Genomic DNA, 17,012 nt, shown 5'->3' with positions numbered 1-17,012 from the left:
ACACTTTGTTAGAGGTTGCTGAAGTAGCTCCCTTTTACAAAATCTTAATCGTGGCAGAAGGCTAGAATATGATTCTGCTGCAACCTTCTTCCTATTAAAAGGGAGTTTTTTTCTTTCCATTCTTGGCAAGTTCAGAGGAGGTTGTCTGATTGTTGGGGTTTTATTGTGAACAATATCTGGCCCAGCCCTAGTCATACATGTGTGGAATATGTAGAAGGGAAGAAATTCCACAAACGGACTTGGACTAAATGCAGAGAAAGAAGCATCTCACCTCACTGCGATGGCCCACCATAGTCTTAAAGCAGTGCTGTGTGTCCAAGTCCCACCACTTGACAAAACTGTCTTTGGAGCTATACGGTGGGCAGAGCACACAATTAGCTTTTCAAACCTCCATTTCAAATATACAATCCAGTAGACGAGACACAATGTAAACATCACGGTGTCCTACCATGTGACGAGGAGGTTCTTGTCTCTCAGGAACAGGGCCTGCGTGATGACATCTTTATGGCCTCTCAGCCTGTACAGCCCACACTCATTGATGATGTCCCACACGATCACATCTGTGTCCTAAGAGAGGAGTAAACAGTTAACTGAGGTGATTCCTTGCAACTCACAGTCCGTCTTGTAAAATAAAAAAGCATTTTTAAAGGCAAAGTAAACCACTCAACAAACAAACCTCCAATTTATCTTCCATTTATATTAACACCTTTATTTTCGTGTAACTGTTGTCACTTTGATGTTGAGTTTAGAAACACGTCAACACTTAACAAAACCAAGGAACAACCTGCCACACTCACCTTTGAGCCAGTAACAAGTCTCGCCCCGAGTGCATCATAGTGTATGACGCTGACTGCAGACTTGTGGCCGTTGAAGGAGACGTTGCTCTCACCGTTCAGCAGGCTGAAGATTCTTACTGCACCATCTTCGTAACCCACGGCAATATGAACTCCATCAGGTGAAGGGCAGAGAAAGGTCACCTCATGTTTCTGACCCTGCAGGATCAGGACCTACACACACAGAGATGACAAGAATAAAGATAAGAACAGATAAAATCTGAAGGGAAGTGTACCTGGATATGAGTTGTCGCATTGCTATAATCACACTTGAACCTCACCTTCTCTCCTTTTCGAACATCCCAGATGAAAACATGTTCACATGCAGCCACAGCCACATAGCGCCCCTTCTCCCCTCCTCGAAGGGTCACATACGTGATGTTGGCTTTTTGGCTGCCAATGACCCCAAAAACGGCGCTGGCAACATAGCGCAGGTACTGCTTGGTCAAACCCATGACCAGCAGCTAAGGTGATGCTGAATCCTGTTTCACACCAGAGCACAGGAGAAAAATTTACTGTGCACACCTTTTACGGAAGAAAAACAAAGACTCGGTCCTTGATTGGCTCCACCTGATTCTACATAATGTCTGAATAAATTTAAGACAAGTTCAGAGTTCAGCATGTTCTGCTAGATATTGAAGTCTACATTTTCATGAAGATAATACAGAAAACTGTTTTATTATCTTTATAACACTGTTTGAAAAGTTGAACATTACACCCACATGTTATTAGTTATCATGTCATCCTAAAGTGGCTTTGACGCCTCCTGTGCTAAATGTTCCAATATAGTGTGGGGAAGATCGTGAATAGTTTTTATATGAAAAACCAGTTTCCAGATACAACAGGAGGCATAAACACATAAACACTGCTGTAAACATGAACCATTTTAAACTTTGGTACTAAACCACATTTGCACAATCAGGGCACCCCTCTCTTTTTTAAGGACCTGGCTTTCTGTTTGTGCAACTGTTGGCAAATGTTGCCACAAAAATGGAAACATCGTTGACAATGCATGCTTTCCATCATGACAACAAAGACGAAATACATTGTATATCAAATGTACCCAAGAGTCCACATATTAATAGATATTTACAGCAATAAAATGACGAATCTTTATCTATATAGCATAGTTTAATTTGTAATTTGTCCCTGCTATCTAGAATATATACTCTACCACGTATGCGTATTAAATATATCACAGTTTTCAAAAATAAGGTTTTCTGTTTTATACCAGCATAAGACACTACATACTTAATACATGTCTGATCTTAGTATGCTATTCCGTATTAATGAGGTGTAAAGTATTTTCGTATTGTTTATAATGTGTCGAACTACGGCCTTTATTTCTGCAGTGTCGATTCAGTGTTGTTGGTCTATTCCTTCGTTTTATGTCCTTTCCTCATAATTTGCAAATCCTGCTTTAAAATAATACACCAAAAATACGTACTACTTAGTAAACGTGTAGCAAGGTATAGCACATCAGTCCTCGCAGATACGGGTACGTTCGTTTTAGTACACAAAACTGCAGGCAGAGTTGCCGGTTTACGCTTCTGGCATTTGACTCAACACGACAACGTCAACCTCCGCCCGCCCGGAGACAAATTTGACCCAAATCGAGTGTGCCTAAGCATGATACTCAGTTACTAGACCCACGTGGTAAAACAATTCTTGGATAATTGTACTTAATAAAAGTAACCATGACATAAATGTATATCTCTAAACGTTATATACAACATTTGCGTTTGTTTCGTCAATGTAAAGCGTCTATGTTGGTCCTCTTACCTTTGAAGTGTGACAACTAGCAACTACCTTGAAGTGCCTGACTTCGGCTGCTGTTTCAGACCCAACCAATCTATCACAAATCGTTACTAAAACAATACCATGCAGTGCTAGTTTGCCTATAAAACTATGCACACAGATACAGTCTATTGGAAATATATATATTTTTAAAATATTTAGATAGGATTTTAGCAGTGAACTGCGAGTCAAAGAAACCTTTCTGTTTCTCTGTTTTCTCGATTGCGCTCTTTCTATTGCTTTTGACTGCAATACCAAAAAAAGACATTTTATACATTTTTGAATGTACAGTCCAAAATAAAATAATATATTAGGTCTTTACAGATACTCGTTTTTGTTTGTTTAATTTTTGGACAGAGACGTCTGGCTTAGAGCCAATGATTTTTGCGGTTTACATCAATAAAGTGACTCCACAGTGATCCCTAAGCAACCATACCGGAAGTGTTTTTTAAGTCAGCTGACTAGCACCGGAAAAATAAAATGATCTCGTGAATAGCACCGGAAAAGTGTTTGTCTAACCTATACAAAACAAAAGCGTGTGCTATTTTAATAGGAGAGTATAGACATGACAGAAAACTATAAAGAACAGAGTAAAAGTACATTAAACATACTCTAAAAAATAGTTGAAAGGTCAGAATAATCATAGTCACATGGCATTGTATTTCGTTTGTAATTCCAACATGTAACACATACATGGGACCGCCACTATAGAGAGAGGGAGAACAGACTTTCACTAACTACTTGATAATGATAAAATTAATGAAACACATAATTAATGGAGTCCTAACTGGCTTTTTCTAAAGGAGGGACTAAAACAGAAGAAATTCTTTAACAAGGTGCATTTGTACACTATTAAAGGAAAGGTATATGTATATGTTTTGGGTGGTTTTTTTAAATGCAGGAGGTCACTCGATTTGTTTAATCCAAGCACCTAGCAGAAACGTTTTTTAATCATCCACAGCACTTTATTAATGAAACTTGAGAAATAAATGTAATAAGTGAGATCAAAAACATGGAAGCAGACACGTTTATGTTCAGAAATTAACGAATTAGGTCAAAGAAAATGGGAAAATGTAGTTGTCATGCTTATATGAAATGTAGTTAAATGAAAACATTTCTAGAAGTTTATTTTGAAATGCCTAACGGGATGTTGATTTCTTTTAATACTCCAGACTTTACGCCGCAACAATCAGCTCTTAGCATGGTTGCTAAATGTGCAAATCCTTGTAATTGGCACTTTGAAACTTACTTTTTGACTGCATTTGCAGTATTTGTGCTTGTTAGTATGAGGACCCTGAGGATGAACATCACGTCTTGATTTTATATGGTGTCGTGTCAAGATTTATTAATTGTTCCTTTTATAATTTTGGCGTGACATCACCCCTGTAAAGGAAATACATTGCTAGGTGGGTAACTGTCTGTTTGGTTTCTGAAACACTCTGACCAAAGTGCACTATTTATCGATTTATAAAGAGACTATTGCTTTTCTGGCCTGACATAGAAATGCTTCGGAAGAGAAAGAAGTTTACCTGGTAAGAGACAGACGATTAATTTCTTGTGACGGATGCTTATCACACATGTGTTTGATTATTTTAATGAAATGCAGCTGTTACAGAGCTAATGGAGTAGTAACATGCCAAATGCCATGTCTTCAAACTGCTTATTTAATTTACAAAAAGTAAGTAAAAGTATCCAATTTGCCACAAATTAACAGCAAGAAAAGCAGCCAATTACAAACAAAAACAGCTCGACCAGCTTACTAAAAATAACTTTCTGCGTTACACCGAACTTATTTAAGGCTTATGAGTTTTGTCGTGCTCATGACATGGTTTTATCTCGAGCTGGGGTTTATATGGTGTTACATGTGTGAACAAAGGGACTACTGTCATACGTGTATTCAATGAAGCGCCCAGCTTTTATCTGGTGATAATGTTATTACATGAGGGTTTCTTGTTGAGTTTGCCGCCGTAAATCAGAGACAGTCTGATATGTGTGTCTGGAATCAGACTGGTGGCAGCCGTGCAGGTAGTTTGTAAGGTCCGTCTTTACTCCAGGTCGTTATTAGGAATGGGAATCGACAGCTGGTTTTCTACTCTCTAATCCGTAGACCTGCTTCATGACAAACATCTTGACTTTTCATTGCAGGGAAAGCTTATTTGTAATAATGATTCCTGAGTTCAGTAAGTGTTTCAGTAAGCCAGGTTGAAATGTGTGCTGTTAAAACAGCTGGCCGAGCTCAGCAGTGCTGTCTGTCTGACAGTTGTGTATTGCAAACGGTGAGGTTGAACTCAGAGTCACGTGCATATTTTGTACTGTCTGAAGACCCGGAGATAAGTAAAACCTATGTAGGTCACTGACATAGTAAAAATGTGGCTCCATTACAGACTCCTACAGATCAGTTTATTAGATAGATTAACAGGATGCATGTTACATATGTATTTGCATAGAAAAAAATAACATCTCAGTCTTATAGGTTTGAATTTTTAAACACTTCTTTATTCTAAACAGTTTATTTCAGACCTGAATGTATTTTTCATGTGCTAGGTAACTGCTCTGTTAAGTGATCTTATTAGGTCTTCTTGATGATCTAATGTCCTCCTCATAGCCACCAAACAGGTCTCTGGAGGCCAGAGCCACCTCCAGGAGACTGGAACACCCTTGAACTGGGTTTTGCACAAAGATCCAATACTTGAAAAATGTTTAACAAAATCATAGGTTTTGTTTTTACCCTTCAAGCTTTCAAAGATAATGTCATTTTTGCCAGTTCTCCCTGCCTGCACCTTTCTGTGTTCTCCTTGTGTTTGTGTGGGTGCTCCAGCTTACTCCCCGAGTCATTTATGGGGTTAAGGCCAATCAGTGATCCTAACGTGGCCATAAATGTGAACATAAATGGGTTGTCAGGTTTTCTGTGTTAGCCTTGCAACATACTGGTGACCTGTGGCCCGATCACAGCTAGGATAGACTGATTACCTGTGAAAATAAACCAAAATGCAGATCTTCTCAAAAGCACAGCAAACGAGCACTGTTCATTTCCACAATCATCTAGATTTTTATTTTATTTTTTTGTCTGTCAAAGCCACAGGGAGACACTGGAAATAGGCAAATGACTTTATCTTGTACTTGCAGCCCAGCTAGTTGGTGATCCTCTCGAGGCTTGTAGTGCCAGATGGGGATGGATCCTCTGGGTGCTCGCTCCCAGTTTGTGGATATCCAGACTCTTCCCACATGGCAGCAGCAGCTGGACAATGATGGCGAGGAGAAACGGCTGGTCCGGAGCCACAGCATGCTCAGCCAGAGTTTCCCCTCACCCTTCCCCTACAGACCAGATATCAACCGCAAGATCATCCTCTTGTGAGTCACGCTGTTTCTTCACATTGTTGCTGCTCTGTAGAAATCTGTCTTTTTCATAAGAGGTCACAACGTCAGCCACGGTTTCTTCCTACACATTTAGACACAGAATCATATAGTCATTCAAGCAAAAATGTCACAATGAAATAACTAAAGTTTGAAAGTATATTTAACTTGTAGCTTTAACTGGTTTTGGTGGTCTATATGATGTATTTTTTGTAACTATGTCATACTAAATTTCTTCTTTTTTTAACATCTGCTCTTTGCAGTAAGATACAGCTGCTGTGTGTGTCATTGCTTTTGTGAAAGTGACCAATCATACCGAAACTATCAGTAAATCAGATCAATGCCCACAAAAGTTTCACTTTTTACCTGTCAGAGTGTGTATTCCCGCCCACCTTAACCAAAGAGAACCCAACTCACAGTGATTGACTTTGAGCACTTGGCTGCTTAATCTAAACACACTTTTGGATGCATATCTGTGTATTCTGGTAATCGCTATCAATCATCTGTCATTTAAGCAAAGTGTGTGATCCTAGATACATCCTAAAAAAGGGCAGTAATATTAATGTATTGATATTAGCAGTATCATATAGTAGTAGTAGTAAATGCTGCTTGTGTGTCCATGTGCTCATACAAACCTGTTCAGAGTCCATAACCTCGTAAATCTTCTTTGTAGAGAAACGCATGATTATGTGGAGCCCGACTTGGCAGCAGTTTTTCTTTAGGAGCCTTGTTGTGGTGCCAGCCTTCCCCTGAGCAGTCATCAAGAGCACGCACATTCCTGCCACAATAGCATGACCAGGATTTGAGCGCAATTGACCCTCGAGCAGTGGTGCTTTTAAACCTTCCAGCAGCTAGAATTACAAAGGGGTCTATTTTTGAGCTAATATCAGAGGTTCCATATGACTACAGCTTAGATTTTCATTCTTTCACTACTTTTTCAAACTTACTTTTAAACCCATGGTGGTTAAAAAGTAAAGTTCAAGCAAGGTATCTGAAGGTATTGAAAGTCTTAATAGTGTCTCATTAAATAGATAAAGAGCTGTTGGCTCATTTCTTTTGACAGAAAGTCATTTATAGAGTAATTAAGAAAAAATTATTCTATTTTATTTACTTTATGGTTGTTTTAAATGTCAGAGTCAATGTCATTGGACCTCAAAGCATCATCACACTGAAGTTCTTCACAGAATCTTGTAGCAATGTTACTCTTCCTGTAAGTAATGTTTGTTGATTTATGTGATAGTCATGATATAACTCTGTCAATGTGTTGCTATTTTTATTGTTTTAAAATGAACTTGTGCTTTTCGTGGATACTCTGATAGCGCACACCTGGTACTATATGTTGTTAAATGACTTTGTTCATAAATGGGGAGAGGACGTTTCATTAGTTTGGGATATATCTGCTCTACGACTTAATACAGAAGCTAGCATTTGACAAAACAGGAACAGGGGATTTGCACGAGATCTGTTTCACTGTTGTTTGCAGGCATCCTGCTTGACTTGATTTGGTGACTCATCTGTAATTGAGCTAGGAGGAATGAGCTGAACAAAAAAAATACACAACTCTTCCTCCGTGGTCCTGGTTGCTGAATATGTCTTGTGATCAAACACTGTCAACACATGCATTTCCTCATTGTTTTTTCCTAACACAACCTGAAGGGCTTCTGAACAAAGAGTTGACTTCAGGTATTAAAATAAGCATTAAAGTTTCGCCAAATGTCTTCAAGGTCTAAATGTTTGCAGTATGTTTGATCCGTCGGTCACTGTTACTGTTAGAGGTAAAGAAAAAGTCTTTGGTTACCACTGTGCTGTGACTGGGGCCTGGTGATGACTGTCAATAAAAGTCACAAAAAGCAACTTGGATAATGAACATCAGTAGAAGTTCAATTGGGTGTTGAAATGTTCGGACAGTGGCACAGTTTTCATAATTTTAACTCTCTGTGTCAACACAATAGTTTTTAAAATGCAACAATAAAGTGCAGATTTTTAGCTTCTATTTCCAAGTGACTGTGCAAAAACATCATTCTCACAGTACTCAAATGGATGAGTTACCCAAATAATACTTTTTCAAAAACCCAGTGAATTAGTTTTTTCTTTTTGTTCTTTGTAAAAAGTTTCAAACCCACAGACATTACCAAATAGCAGATTTCCTCTTTCTGATCCTTTGATGTTGGCACCTCTGGAGCCTGTAGCGTGAAACACTTTCAACATACCCAGGATATCTTTGTTTCACTTATACTAATTCAGACCAAAAACAACGATAGACTAGCCTTCTGTTTAACCATGTAGCTACAACGGTGTTCCCAAAAGGGGTGATGTTGGAAACGTATGATGACTCAAACATGATTGTCCATACAAAATATTGTTAGAGAGAGATGAGATTAAAAATATAATGCATGCTATAGTCCAGTATACCTGCTCCAGTTAATGTGTATGTGTAGGACATACATACTGTTCGGTGCTTTTATCCGATATTCATAAAAGAAACCCTTCAGTGAATGTGGGCACATTAAACACTTTGACTGAGTTTTCTTCAGCCGCATGAATTGAAGCTCAAAGTTTGCATTTAGATTGCATCTTTATTGTTTCATTGTAAATCTGCTGTAGCTGCATAGAGCATCAAACTATTCAAAAATTGCGTCCTTGTCCAAAACATTTCCACACCTAGAAAATACAGAATAACAAACTCATACAAAACATTGTTTTATGGCAAAAAAAACCTTTACAACACCTTTGGCAAAATGACATCACAACATTTTTTTTATACGCCATATCATTCGTATTTACTCTGTATAGTTTTAATAGATTGTTTTTCTTTCCCCACAGTGTTGGTGACATTGCTCTGCTGAATTGCACCGCCGTCGTGAACACCAGCAACGAGTCGCTAAACGACAAGAACCCCACGTCTGACAGCATCCATCAGCTGGCAGGACCCGAGCTCCGAGACGAGCTGCTTAAACTCAAAGGTAGACATGGAAGGTTAAACTGCTGAAATGAGCTTGATTTCACTTTGGTCTTCTCAGAGATATCACTGGGAGTGTTAAATATAACCAGTCACCTGATATCACGCTGGCACTACCGCTGGCACTTTAATACAGAGTAACTTTTATCAAGTCTCTACAGCTGCTGAAAGTACTGATAACACACAAATAAGTATGTTCTGGCTTCTGTTCTGGCAGGAGCCCAGTTTTCACTGGAACTACTTTCTGCAGAATTGCTTCCAGTAATATGCTTTGAACTTTGAGCTCCAATTTCAAGGAACAAATACAGATGTTCTTGAACCCTGCAAAGATGTCTGGGTTTGTTATTCAATCATCTGCATCACTGTGGATGTGTGACAGTGTTTTTGAGATTGGCTTTTCAGACGTCCCAAGTACAAAAAAAGGTCTAGTTACTGGTTTTTACCCCGACACACTGGAAGTGTCTTTTCATCAAAAAACGTCACCTAAAAATATCTACATTATTATATATATATATTGATGCTTTAAGATGCAGTATTTGAAGAAGCTGGTGCTCAAAATAAAAACCTCTGTGTGGTTAGCATACCAGAAAATTTAATCAGCAAATTTAATTGTCAAAAGAAAACAGTTTTCCCTTTCATGAACTCAGTTGTCAGCTCTCTGATTCACATGTGTATTTGCTGGATCAACAGTCATGAGAGTTTATTTTTAACATGTAATAATAAATATAATAATCTTTTTGTGTGTTTGTGTCCAGGATGTCGCACCGGGGAGGCAAAGCTGACCAAGGGCTTCAACCTAGCAGCGCGGTTCATCATCCACACCGTGGGGCCAAAGTACAAAGCCAAATACAGGACGGCAGCAGAGAGTTCACTATACAGCTGCTACAGAAACATCATGCAGCTGGCTGCGTAAGAATCAGCAACTTATAATTCAGCCCACGTGCTAAACTTGGCAGTAATCGGACTTTCACAAATTTAATCTGTTTCATTCTCTGTCAGAAAGCACCAGCAAACAGTCACTGAATGAAAGTGACTGAGCTTTCCAGCTTTTCAGATTACAGAAACACTGATTTTAGAAAAGTTGGATCTGTTTTAAAAGTTGATGGAAAAACATTAAATCCATCTGTAAAATATGAACTCATTGGATAAATTAAAAACAACCCCCCCCAAAAAACAGTGTTTCAGATTAAAATCCACAATTTCCTAATCAATATTTCACAGACCAGATTGTGCCGTTTCTGTCCTGATCTACTTGGTGATATAGATGTTTGCAGTATATGATGAAGTGGAGAGAGCAGTGATGATGATTTAAGGGAGAAGGCTGAACCCACTAAGACATAAAAAAGAAAGGAAAAAGTCAGACTGGCAAAATTTAAATAGTAGTACTGGAGGTCAAAGGAGCTTGCAAAGTGTGAAACTGGCTGATTGGGACCCACACCCAGTTTCACACCTTGGCTCAGGCGATTAGAGGATCATCAGGGGGTCCTTTTGTCCCTCTGTGGGGGGAAACTCCCACTAGGTTTATATCTGGGACTCTCCACCATTTGACCTTAGAACTGAAGAAGCTTCTCGGATGAGAGGTGAAACGTCTTCAAGTAACTTAAAGAAGTCCAGACGCTTTTCTTTGCAAGCTCCTTTGACTACAATGACCTGGATGACTGAGAACCTTCACAGACGTAGTACTGGAGGTATTTAGTGTTTTGTTTTTACCCCTCAGCTGTAAAAAGGCTGGTCAGAGATTGTTGTCACGCCTCCCTCAGGTGGGCAGGCAGCATGGACACCTGAGTTTGTGAATGCGATAAATCCAGAACATGGCAGGAGTTTTAAATGAATACCATACATGTATGTACTAAGAATCTTGGGGAAATTTGAATCTCAAACTCAAGGTCAGAGGACAAGTTTTCTGAAAATCTTGCAAATGCGATAACTCGCGTAGGTCACCTAGGACTTTCGAATTGATATAATAGGTTTGTCTACTAGAAAACTGAGGGGAAGCACTGACGGCTGCCAGCATTTTCTTTACATGGAATTACATTTTTACCTCCATCAAGGATGTTATGTTTTTGGTAGTGTCATTCTGTTTATAAACACAACAGCTCAGTAAGTTCTGGATGAACTCTGAAAACTTTGTAGGTGTGTAGAGTGGGGTCCATAATAATCCCTTCAAATTTGTCTTAAATTTGTCTCCACCAAGATCTTCAAGGTCAACTCAATGACTTATTAGTCAAAAACTGATGAAAAGCCTGAGAACTTCAAAACTACGATTGTTACAAGTTGGTGTGTATTGTCAGCATATAGAAAGTGCCATATGAAGGTTTAAAATATCATGTCACATTTGACCTCTGACCTTTCTTCAAGGTCAATAGAGGGATCTGAAGGTGCTATATTGAACCATTGTTTGTATTGACAACATGTAGACATATTGGGAATGATGTATGTCACATTTGACATTGTATAGTCAGTGTGTACTGTAGATGTGATGTGCAGTATGTGAGACTGTATTTCTTCATTTTTCACCACAGAGAGCAGTCAATGGCATCAGTTGGCTTCTGTGTGGTGACCACAATCAAAAGAGGTTATCCTCCGGAGGATGCAACACACATTGCTTTGAGTAAGACACACAGACACACACAGGTTTTTATTGGAGTGACACTTTAGTCATATTTTCTTATTTTTTTATCTCTCTTTGTAAGTTTATTGGTGCAGCCCTCCACCAAAATCCCGATTTCTCATGTGACCCCTTTGGAAAATTGAACTCCCCAAGCTTGTAATCGGCCCAAATTCAAAACAGTGGAATTTAATCTAAGAGGTTAGATTGCCACCCTGAAATCACTCAGATCCACTCAAACAGAAGTCTTACTCACCTCTGGAGTTAAAGCTACTACTGGCTGTAAAATAACCACAAAACCTAAACTGAATGTAAGACTGGATATACACGGGGCATAGTTGAGTGTATTAGTTCAGTGAACACCCAAAGAGAACCATATGTGGCAAATATTCTGCTTGTTTGCAAAATGTTTGCTCAGGTTTGTTCACTTAAATACACGACTACAGGTCCACACCACAGAAAAGGACGCATCTCAGTTGGTTTCATCCTCTTCTTAGTCTTAGAAAAATTGCAGTTCTCTGTAAACTACAGATTTGCTGTTATTTGTCTGTGTTATCTTGTAATAAACCAAAACAAATGTGTTTGTAGGGACAGTGCGGCGGTTCTTGGAGAATCATGGAAACAGCATAGAAACGGTGGTGTTTGCGGTTTCAGACACAGAGGAGGTTTGTGTGACTTCTTGTCTTTAGTTTAGACCAACAGGAAACACTGAACCTGCATGTTCCTCTTATTTAAAACCAGCTGTATTAAGTTAGCCATGTGCATATTAATCACTAATAGATATATATTCATATTTGTGCTCTTTCAGTCTGTGTTCAAGAAGTTACTCCCTCTGTACTACCCACGCTCTGAGGGAGAAGAAAAGGCTTGCCTACCTCTCATCCCAGCTGACATCGGCAATTCTGAGGGTGAACCAGTGGTTCCAGAAAGACGGATCCGCATCACAGAGAAACCAGGAAGCATTGAAGGTGCAGCCTTCTTCTTTTTTTTTTTTCTCAGTAATGTGATGAACAATTTCCTGAAATCGGAAAGGGACACACAACATGCTTCACTTTCATTTCAGTCGAAAAGAAACAAAACATTTCTTCCCTGTAGTTTGAATTTGTAGAATAAAAGCTTTTCTTTTCACTTGAAAGACTTAATTGTCAAGTTGAAATAGTCTGACCGAGCAGTCAGCCGTTTGGCTTTTTAGGCTGTCAGCCATTCATGTTGTTTGTCACTCACTCACCAACGGAACCATAAAACATCTGAGCTCAATCATTAAATACAGTGTGAAGATGACACTGGATAATGATTAACTTAGAGCTCAGGTTGTTTTTGTGAGTCAGTCAGACTGCATCTGCCTTCAGGCTCCTGAAGTGTCAGGACATGATTGTTTTATTTGTAGTAAAGCACTGACAGGACATGAGAAGTATCGCAGACAGATTTTAACCAACATAATGCCTCGTCACAATGATTGTCTCAAAGCCCTTGAACAAAAGTGTTCTCCTAAAAGAAAGAGTTTGATGTGATCAGCACACGACTATCAAACAAAGGAAGATTCGAGAAACTTTCAGAATTCTAAATAGGGAAACTGTTTTGAAGCACATCAAAGCTTTTCTAGTCTCCCAACATTTGTATTTGTCCTCTAGCTAAATGCAGACCAAGTAGTCTTTATTGAAAGTAATCGAGGCCCAACAGTTCTGTAGAAATAGCAAAATAATAAAAACACAAAGGACAAACAGAAATTTTGAGTTTTTAAACCCTCCACATAAACTGGATTTTGTATGACCTCTTTAGTTTACCTCAGCTAAGCCTTTGCTTGCACCCTAAATGTTAGGTTTTGGTGAAGAGGCCTGTGAAAGTAACACCAGCCCATGTGTTAGTGAGTGTTTGTGGTTTCCATTTTGAGCCTCTTGCCTCCATTGACCTCAAGTGTGGTGCCTGCTGGCCTGATGCTTCAAAGCATCGACATGTGGCTTTGGGGTGTTGATCCAAAGCAAGCAGGCTGCCTGAGAGTGAAACCCAATAACAACAGGCTGATGTATACACACTGACAGATGCACATGTCCGTTTGGATGTTGATAAAATGCACAGACATGCATGCAGCAGTGCATGTGGTCTTGGAGAAACAAGGAATGAAACAGACTTGAACCCGAGCCTGGAATCTGTCAGCTGAGTTTATGACTTCATAGCAGCGCTTTCACACACGTGTAACGGCATCCTTGCAGATGAATTGGAATCTGTGTAATAAAATAAATACGGACAAACAAGCAAACCCATGAGAATGTTGCTGCATTTATAATTTGCTAAAACTTGTACACAGATAGTGTTTTGAGGGGAAACGATCGTTTAAAAAAGCCAGAGTTAACTGGATTAATTATTTTTTGTAAGTAGTATCGGATACAAGTTCAGCATTTCATTACGATGTCTTATCTGTTGGCTTGTCTAGATGAATGTGAAGAGGACAGCCTGGAGTTGGATCTGGGTCAGGTTGGGACTCACGCCTTCGCCCGGATGGAGGGCGACGTAGACAAACAGCGGAAACTGATTTTACAGGGACAGATGTCTGAGGCAGCCATGCAGAAGCAACACCAGAGAAAGTAAGAGTCCAAGCAAACTGTGAGATAACTCGATGATGCTTTCAAATGTTTTTCTTTAAATAAATGTAATAACATAATACTTCAAGTGTTTTCCACTTGTATTAACATTGACGTTGCCTGTATTAAAGTTTTCACGTGCAAAATCAAGTGCAGTATTTTCTTCAGTTACTAAACTGTAAATAAGTACAATTTGAATTACTCTATTTATGAAGTATTTCTATCTAATGCTGTTTCAGTTTGCACTGTAAGTGTTTGTCACTTAAAATTTTACTGAAACATTTCTGAACGGCTACGTTTTGGCTGCTTTCATGATCACACTTAAAGTTCTTTTTAGTTTTTTTGGGGGTTTTTTTTATAGGTTTTTAGTAGATGTTTTGGCAGTAATTTACAGAGGCAGTAGTTATAGCATGTGTGTAACCGCTAATTGTTCCATATATTTAAGATACTCTTTCTGTTTTAATCCTGCAGCTACGGTCGCTGGCTGTGTCGAGCGAGAGCAGAGGACCTGTCAGACATCGCCGCGCTGAAAGCGTTGTACCAGACTGGTAGGTGTTTGAGCATGGGACGTGCATATTAGATCTTTGAAGGAGTCTTTCAACGTCTGAATGTAGATCTGAAACAAAACCAGGAACCAAAAGACAATTTTCAGACATGTGTATTGTAAGGGTGCTCGCCTGAGAGTTTCTGTTTCGCCTCTGCATGAAGAGCGAAGGCAATTCATCCTCTCTAAGGCACAATTGACTGTCATCACCAGTAGGAGGCAGTGTTGTTGCACACAGTCCAGGACGAGGTTGAGCACCAATTAGCTCAGCCGATGTCAAGTGAGGCAAAGGTTGAACCTATTTGAACTTTCAGGCCGTGTTTTGAGGTGGGTACATTTAAGCTTTAACATTAAATATATAGTTTTAAATGAAAGAATATTTAATTTAAAACTATATATTTAATGTATTTTACTTGTATCACAAGAAAAGTCTTTCCAAAAAAAATGTTCTTTATGTTGTTGACTGTCTTAGGGAAATATGCAAAAGAAACATTTTACATTTTGTAGTGATGCTACACAAGTAGAAGGTCTGTATGCATTCAAGTAAGAAACAAAGGCTGTCATACAGCCACTAATGCACATTACAGTTGGAGTGTTTTATCCAAAAGTCAGCTTTCCAAATCACTGCAGATTACAAGCGAAAAGTCCAGATCATAGTCACAGACACAGAGGCTGAACTGCTGGAAAACTATTACTCAGTGTTGGCCTCATCTGTAGGCAGAGGGCCAAACACAGACTGTATCTCCACACTTCTCACTTACTACATCTGCAGCTCTGTTTCAATACTGTGATACTATATTTAAATGAATACAAAATTGCAGGGTCTGAGTGTCTTTACACTTTACTGTGTATTTGTCCAGGCGTGGATATATGTGGCAGGACGGTGATGGTCGTGGTTGGACGAAACATCCCCGTGACCCTCATTGACCTTGAAAAGGTAACGTGTGCCAGTATGTCAAAGTGAAGCACTTTTAGTGATCTTAGTCATGTCGGACCTCACCGTAACAGATGGTGCAGATTTATTTTTTTGTGTACTCGTAATAATGCAATACGTGTGAGCAAGCACAGGTCACATTGATCTGCTTTTAACCTTGTTCACTGCACGTTTGATTTTACTCCTCAGTACCTGTTGCAAAATGCAATATATCTGTTTTTAAATAGGAAAAGCTGCAACTATAAAAGAAAATGTATCAGATGTGGGTGATCTGGTTTTTAACAGAACTGTAAGTAAATAAATACTCACAGTAATCCTGTGTCTTTGTTTCCTCTGCCCGTGTGCTGTAGGCGCTGTTGTACTTCATCCATGTAATGGACCACATCACAGTGAAGGAGTATGTTATGGTTTACTTTCACACGCTGACCGGAGAGCATAACCATCTGGACACCGACTTCCTGAAGAAACTCTACGACATCGTTGACGTCAAGTCAGTCTGACATTTTACTCACCTGATTACACTGAGCCTGTGGCTAATCTAAACCTTGAGCTGAAGGCATGACTGCAATTTTTTTAAGTATTTGCCTTCCATCTTTTAAATTAAAACATGTCAAGTATATTGGAAAACCAACATTAAATCAGATATGAAGTGGAAGAGAACATTGAATAGATAAGGCATTAACTTAGTTCCAGTTTTTGTCTTATTCCTCTGGCATTGAGTCACTGAGTAAGAACAGTCTGCTTCAGCTTTCCATCCAGAACTGTTGTCATCTGGGTTTACAATATATGTTTAAAGTAGAATTAGATTTGGCTGACATTGTTGGCCAACTACTTCTCCAGTCTTAACTAACCAAAACTTAAAAAAGAATCAGACAGAGAGAGGTTGTGTAAAAAAGACGGTCTTTGGGAATTCCCCTCTCATTCACTCCTTTTCTCTCTCAAAGGCCATGACGATACTATGATTGAGTCATTATAGTAGCCGCTTTCATATTTTCTTCCATGCAGCATAGTGCTTACTGGATTTTAAATCAATCTAACGGTCATTTTGTATCAACATGACAAAGGGTCCACTTTTCGAACTAAATCAAGGTGTTTAACATTTTGTATATTAGGTCATACAAACATTTAGAGTTGACTTTCATTTGACCTATTTGGTGTTCGTTGGCTCTTGCTCTTAGCCTCTGCAGCTGCATTAAAGTTGAGAAACATTGGTCGTGCCACAGTACAATACCACCAAGGTTACAGTGTTTAGATGATTGGAAAAGCCAAACAAGCTGTGAAACACATTTGTTTCATTGTTGGCGTTGGCGCGAAGTCTCGCGGTGACTTGAGGCCAAGCAACTTGGCTCTGACTTGGCCTCAAAGAGTTCAAACGAGTTCTAAACTGAGACCGGATAAACCTTT

The 17,012-nt window shown here is 39.1% G+C and overlaps 2 protein-coding genes across 8 annotated transcripts in view; one reads left to right on the top strand and one right to left on the bottom strand.

Annotated features, from left to right (window-relative positions):
• wdr3 (WD repeat domain 3) overlaps positions 1–4,216 on the bottom strand; it is a 15,541-nt gene extending 11,325 nt beyond the window's left edge. The window contains exons 1-5 of one of the 3 annotated variants that reach the window (XM_026144591.1): positions 4,160–4,216; positions 1,115–1,315; positions 798–1,007; positions 449–567; positions 272–350 (exon numbers count right to left, since the gene is read on the bottom strand). In XM_026144591.1, the coding sequence (XP_026000376.1) occupies positions 272–350; positions 449–567; positions 798–1,007; positions 1,115–1,288 (582 nt within the window). In that variant the 5' untranslated portion in view covers positions 1,289–1,315; positions 4,160–4,216. The other 2 variants (XM_026144590.1, XM_026144592.1) reach the window with 2 other exon arrangements.
• gdap2 (ganglioside induced differentiation associated protein 2) overlaps positions 3,768–17,012 on the top strand; it is a 25,746-nt gene continuing 12,501 nt past the window's right edge. The window contains exons 1-12 of one of the 5 annotated variants that reach the window (XM_026144611.1): positions 3,768–4,036; positions 4,132–4,162; positions 5,757–5,981; positions 8,808–8,947; positions 9,699–9,852; positions 11,466–11,554; positions 12,140–12,216; positions 12,360–12,519; positions 13,983–14,133; positions 14,602–14,678; positions 15,535–15,611; positions 15,959–16,098. In XM_026144611.1, coding sequence (XP_026000396.1) covers positions 5,797–5,981; positions 8,808–8,947; positions 9,699–9,852; positions 11,466–11,554; positions 12,140–12,216; positions 12,360–12,519; positions 13,983–14,133; positions 14,602–14,678; positions 15,535–15,611; positions 15,959–16,098 — 1,250 coding nt within the window. In that variant the 5' untranslated portion in view covers positions 3,768–4,036; positions 4,132–4,162; positions 5,757–5,796. Of the gene's footprint in view, positions 4,037–4,131; positions 4,163–4,246; positions 4,309–4,488; positions 4,668–5,756; positions 5,982–8,807; positions 8,948–9,698; positions 9,853–11,465; positions 11,555–12,139; positions 12,217–12,359; positions 12,520–13,982; positions 14,134–14,601; positions 14,679–15,534; positions 15,612–15,958; positions 16,099–17,012 lie in introns of those variants that run through there. The other 4 variants (XM_026144607.1, XM_026144608.1, XM_026144609.1 and 1 more) reach the window with 4 other exon arrangements.

The sequence above is a fragment of the Astatotilapia calliptera genome, chromosome 16 (genome assembly GCF_900246225.1).
Source record: "Astatotilapia calliptera chromosome 16, fAstCal1.2, whole genome shotgun sequence".
Lineage (NCBI taxonomy): Eukaryota > Metazoa > Chordata > Actinopteri > Cichliformes > Cichlidae > Astatotilapia > Astatotilapia calliptera.
Note: the sequence above shows the minus strand (reverse complement) of the source record. Positions and strands in the feature narration are given on the sequence as shown.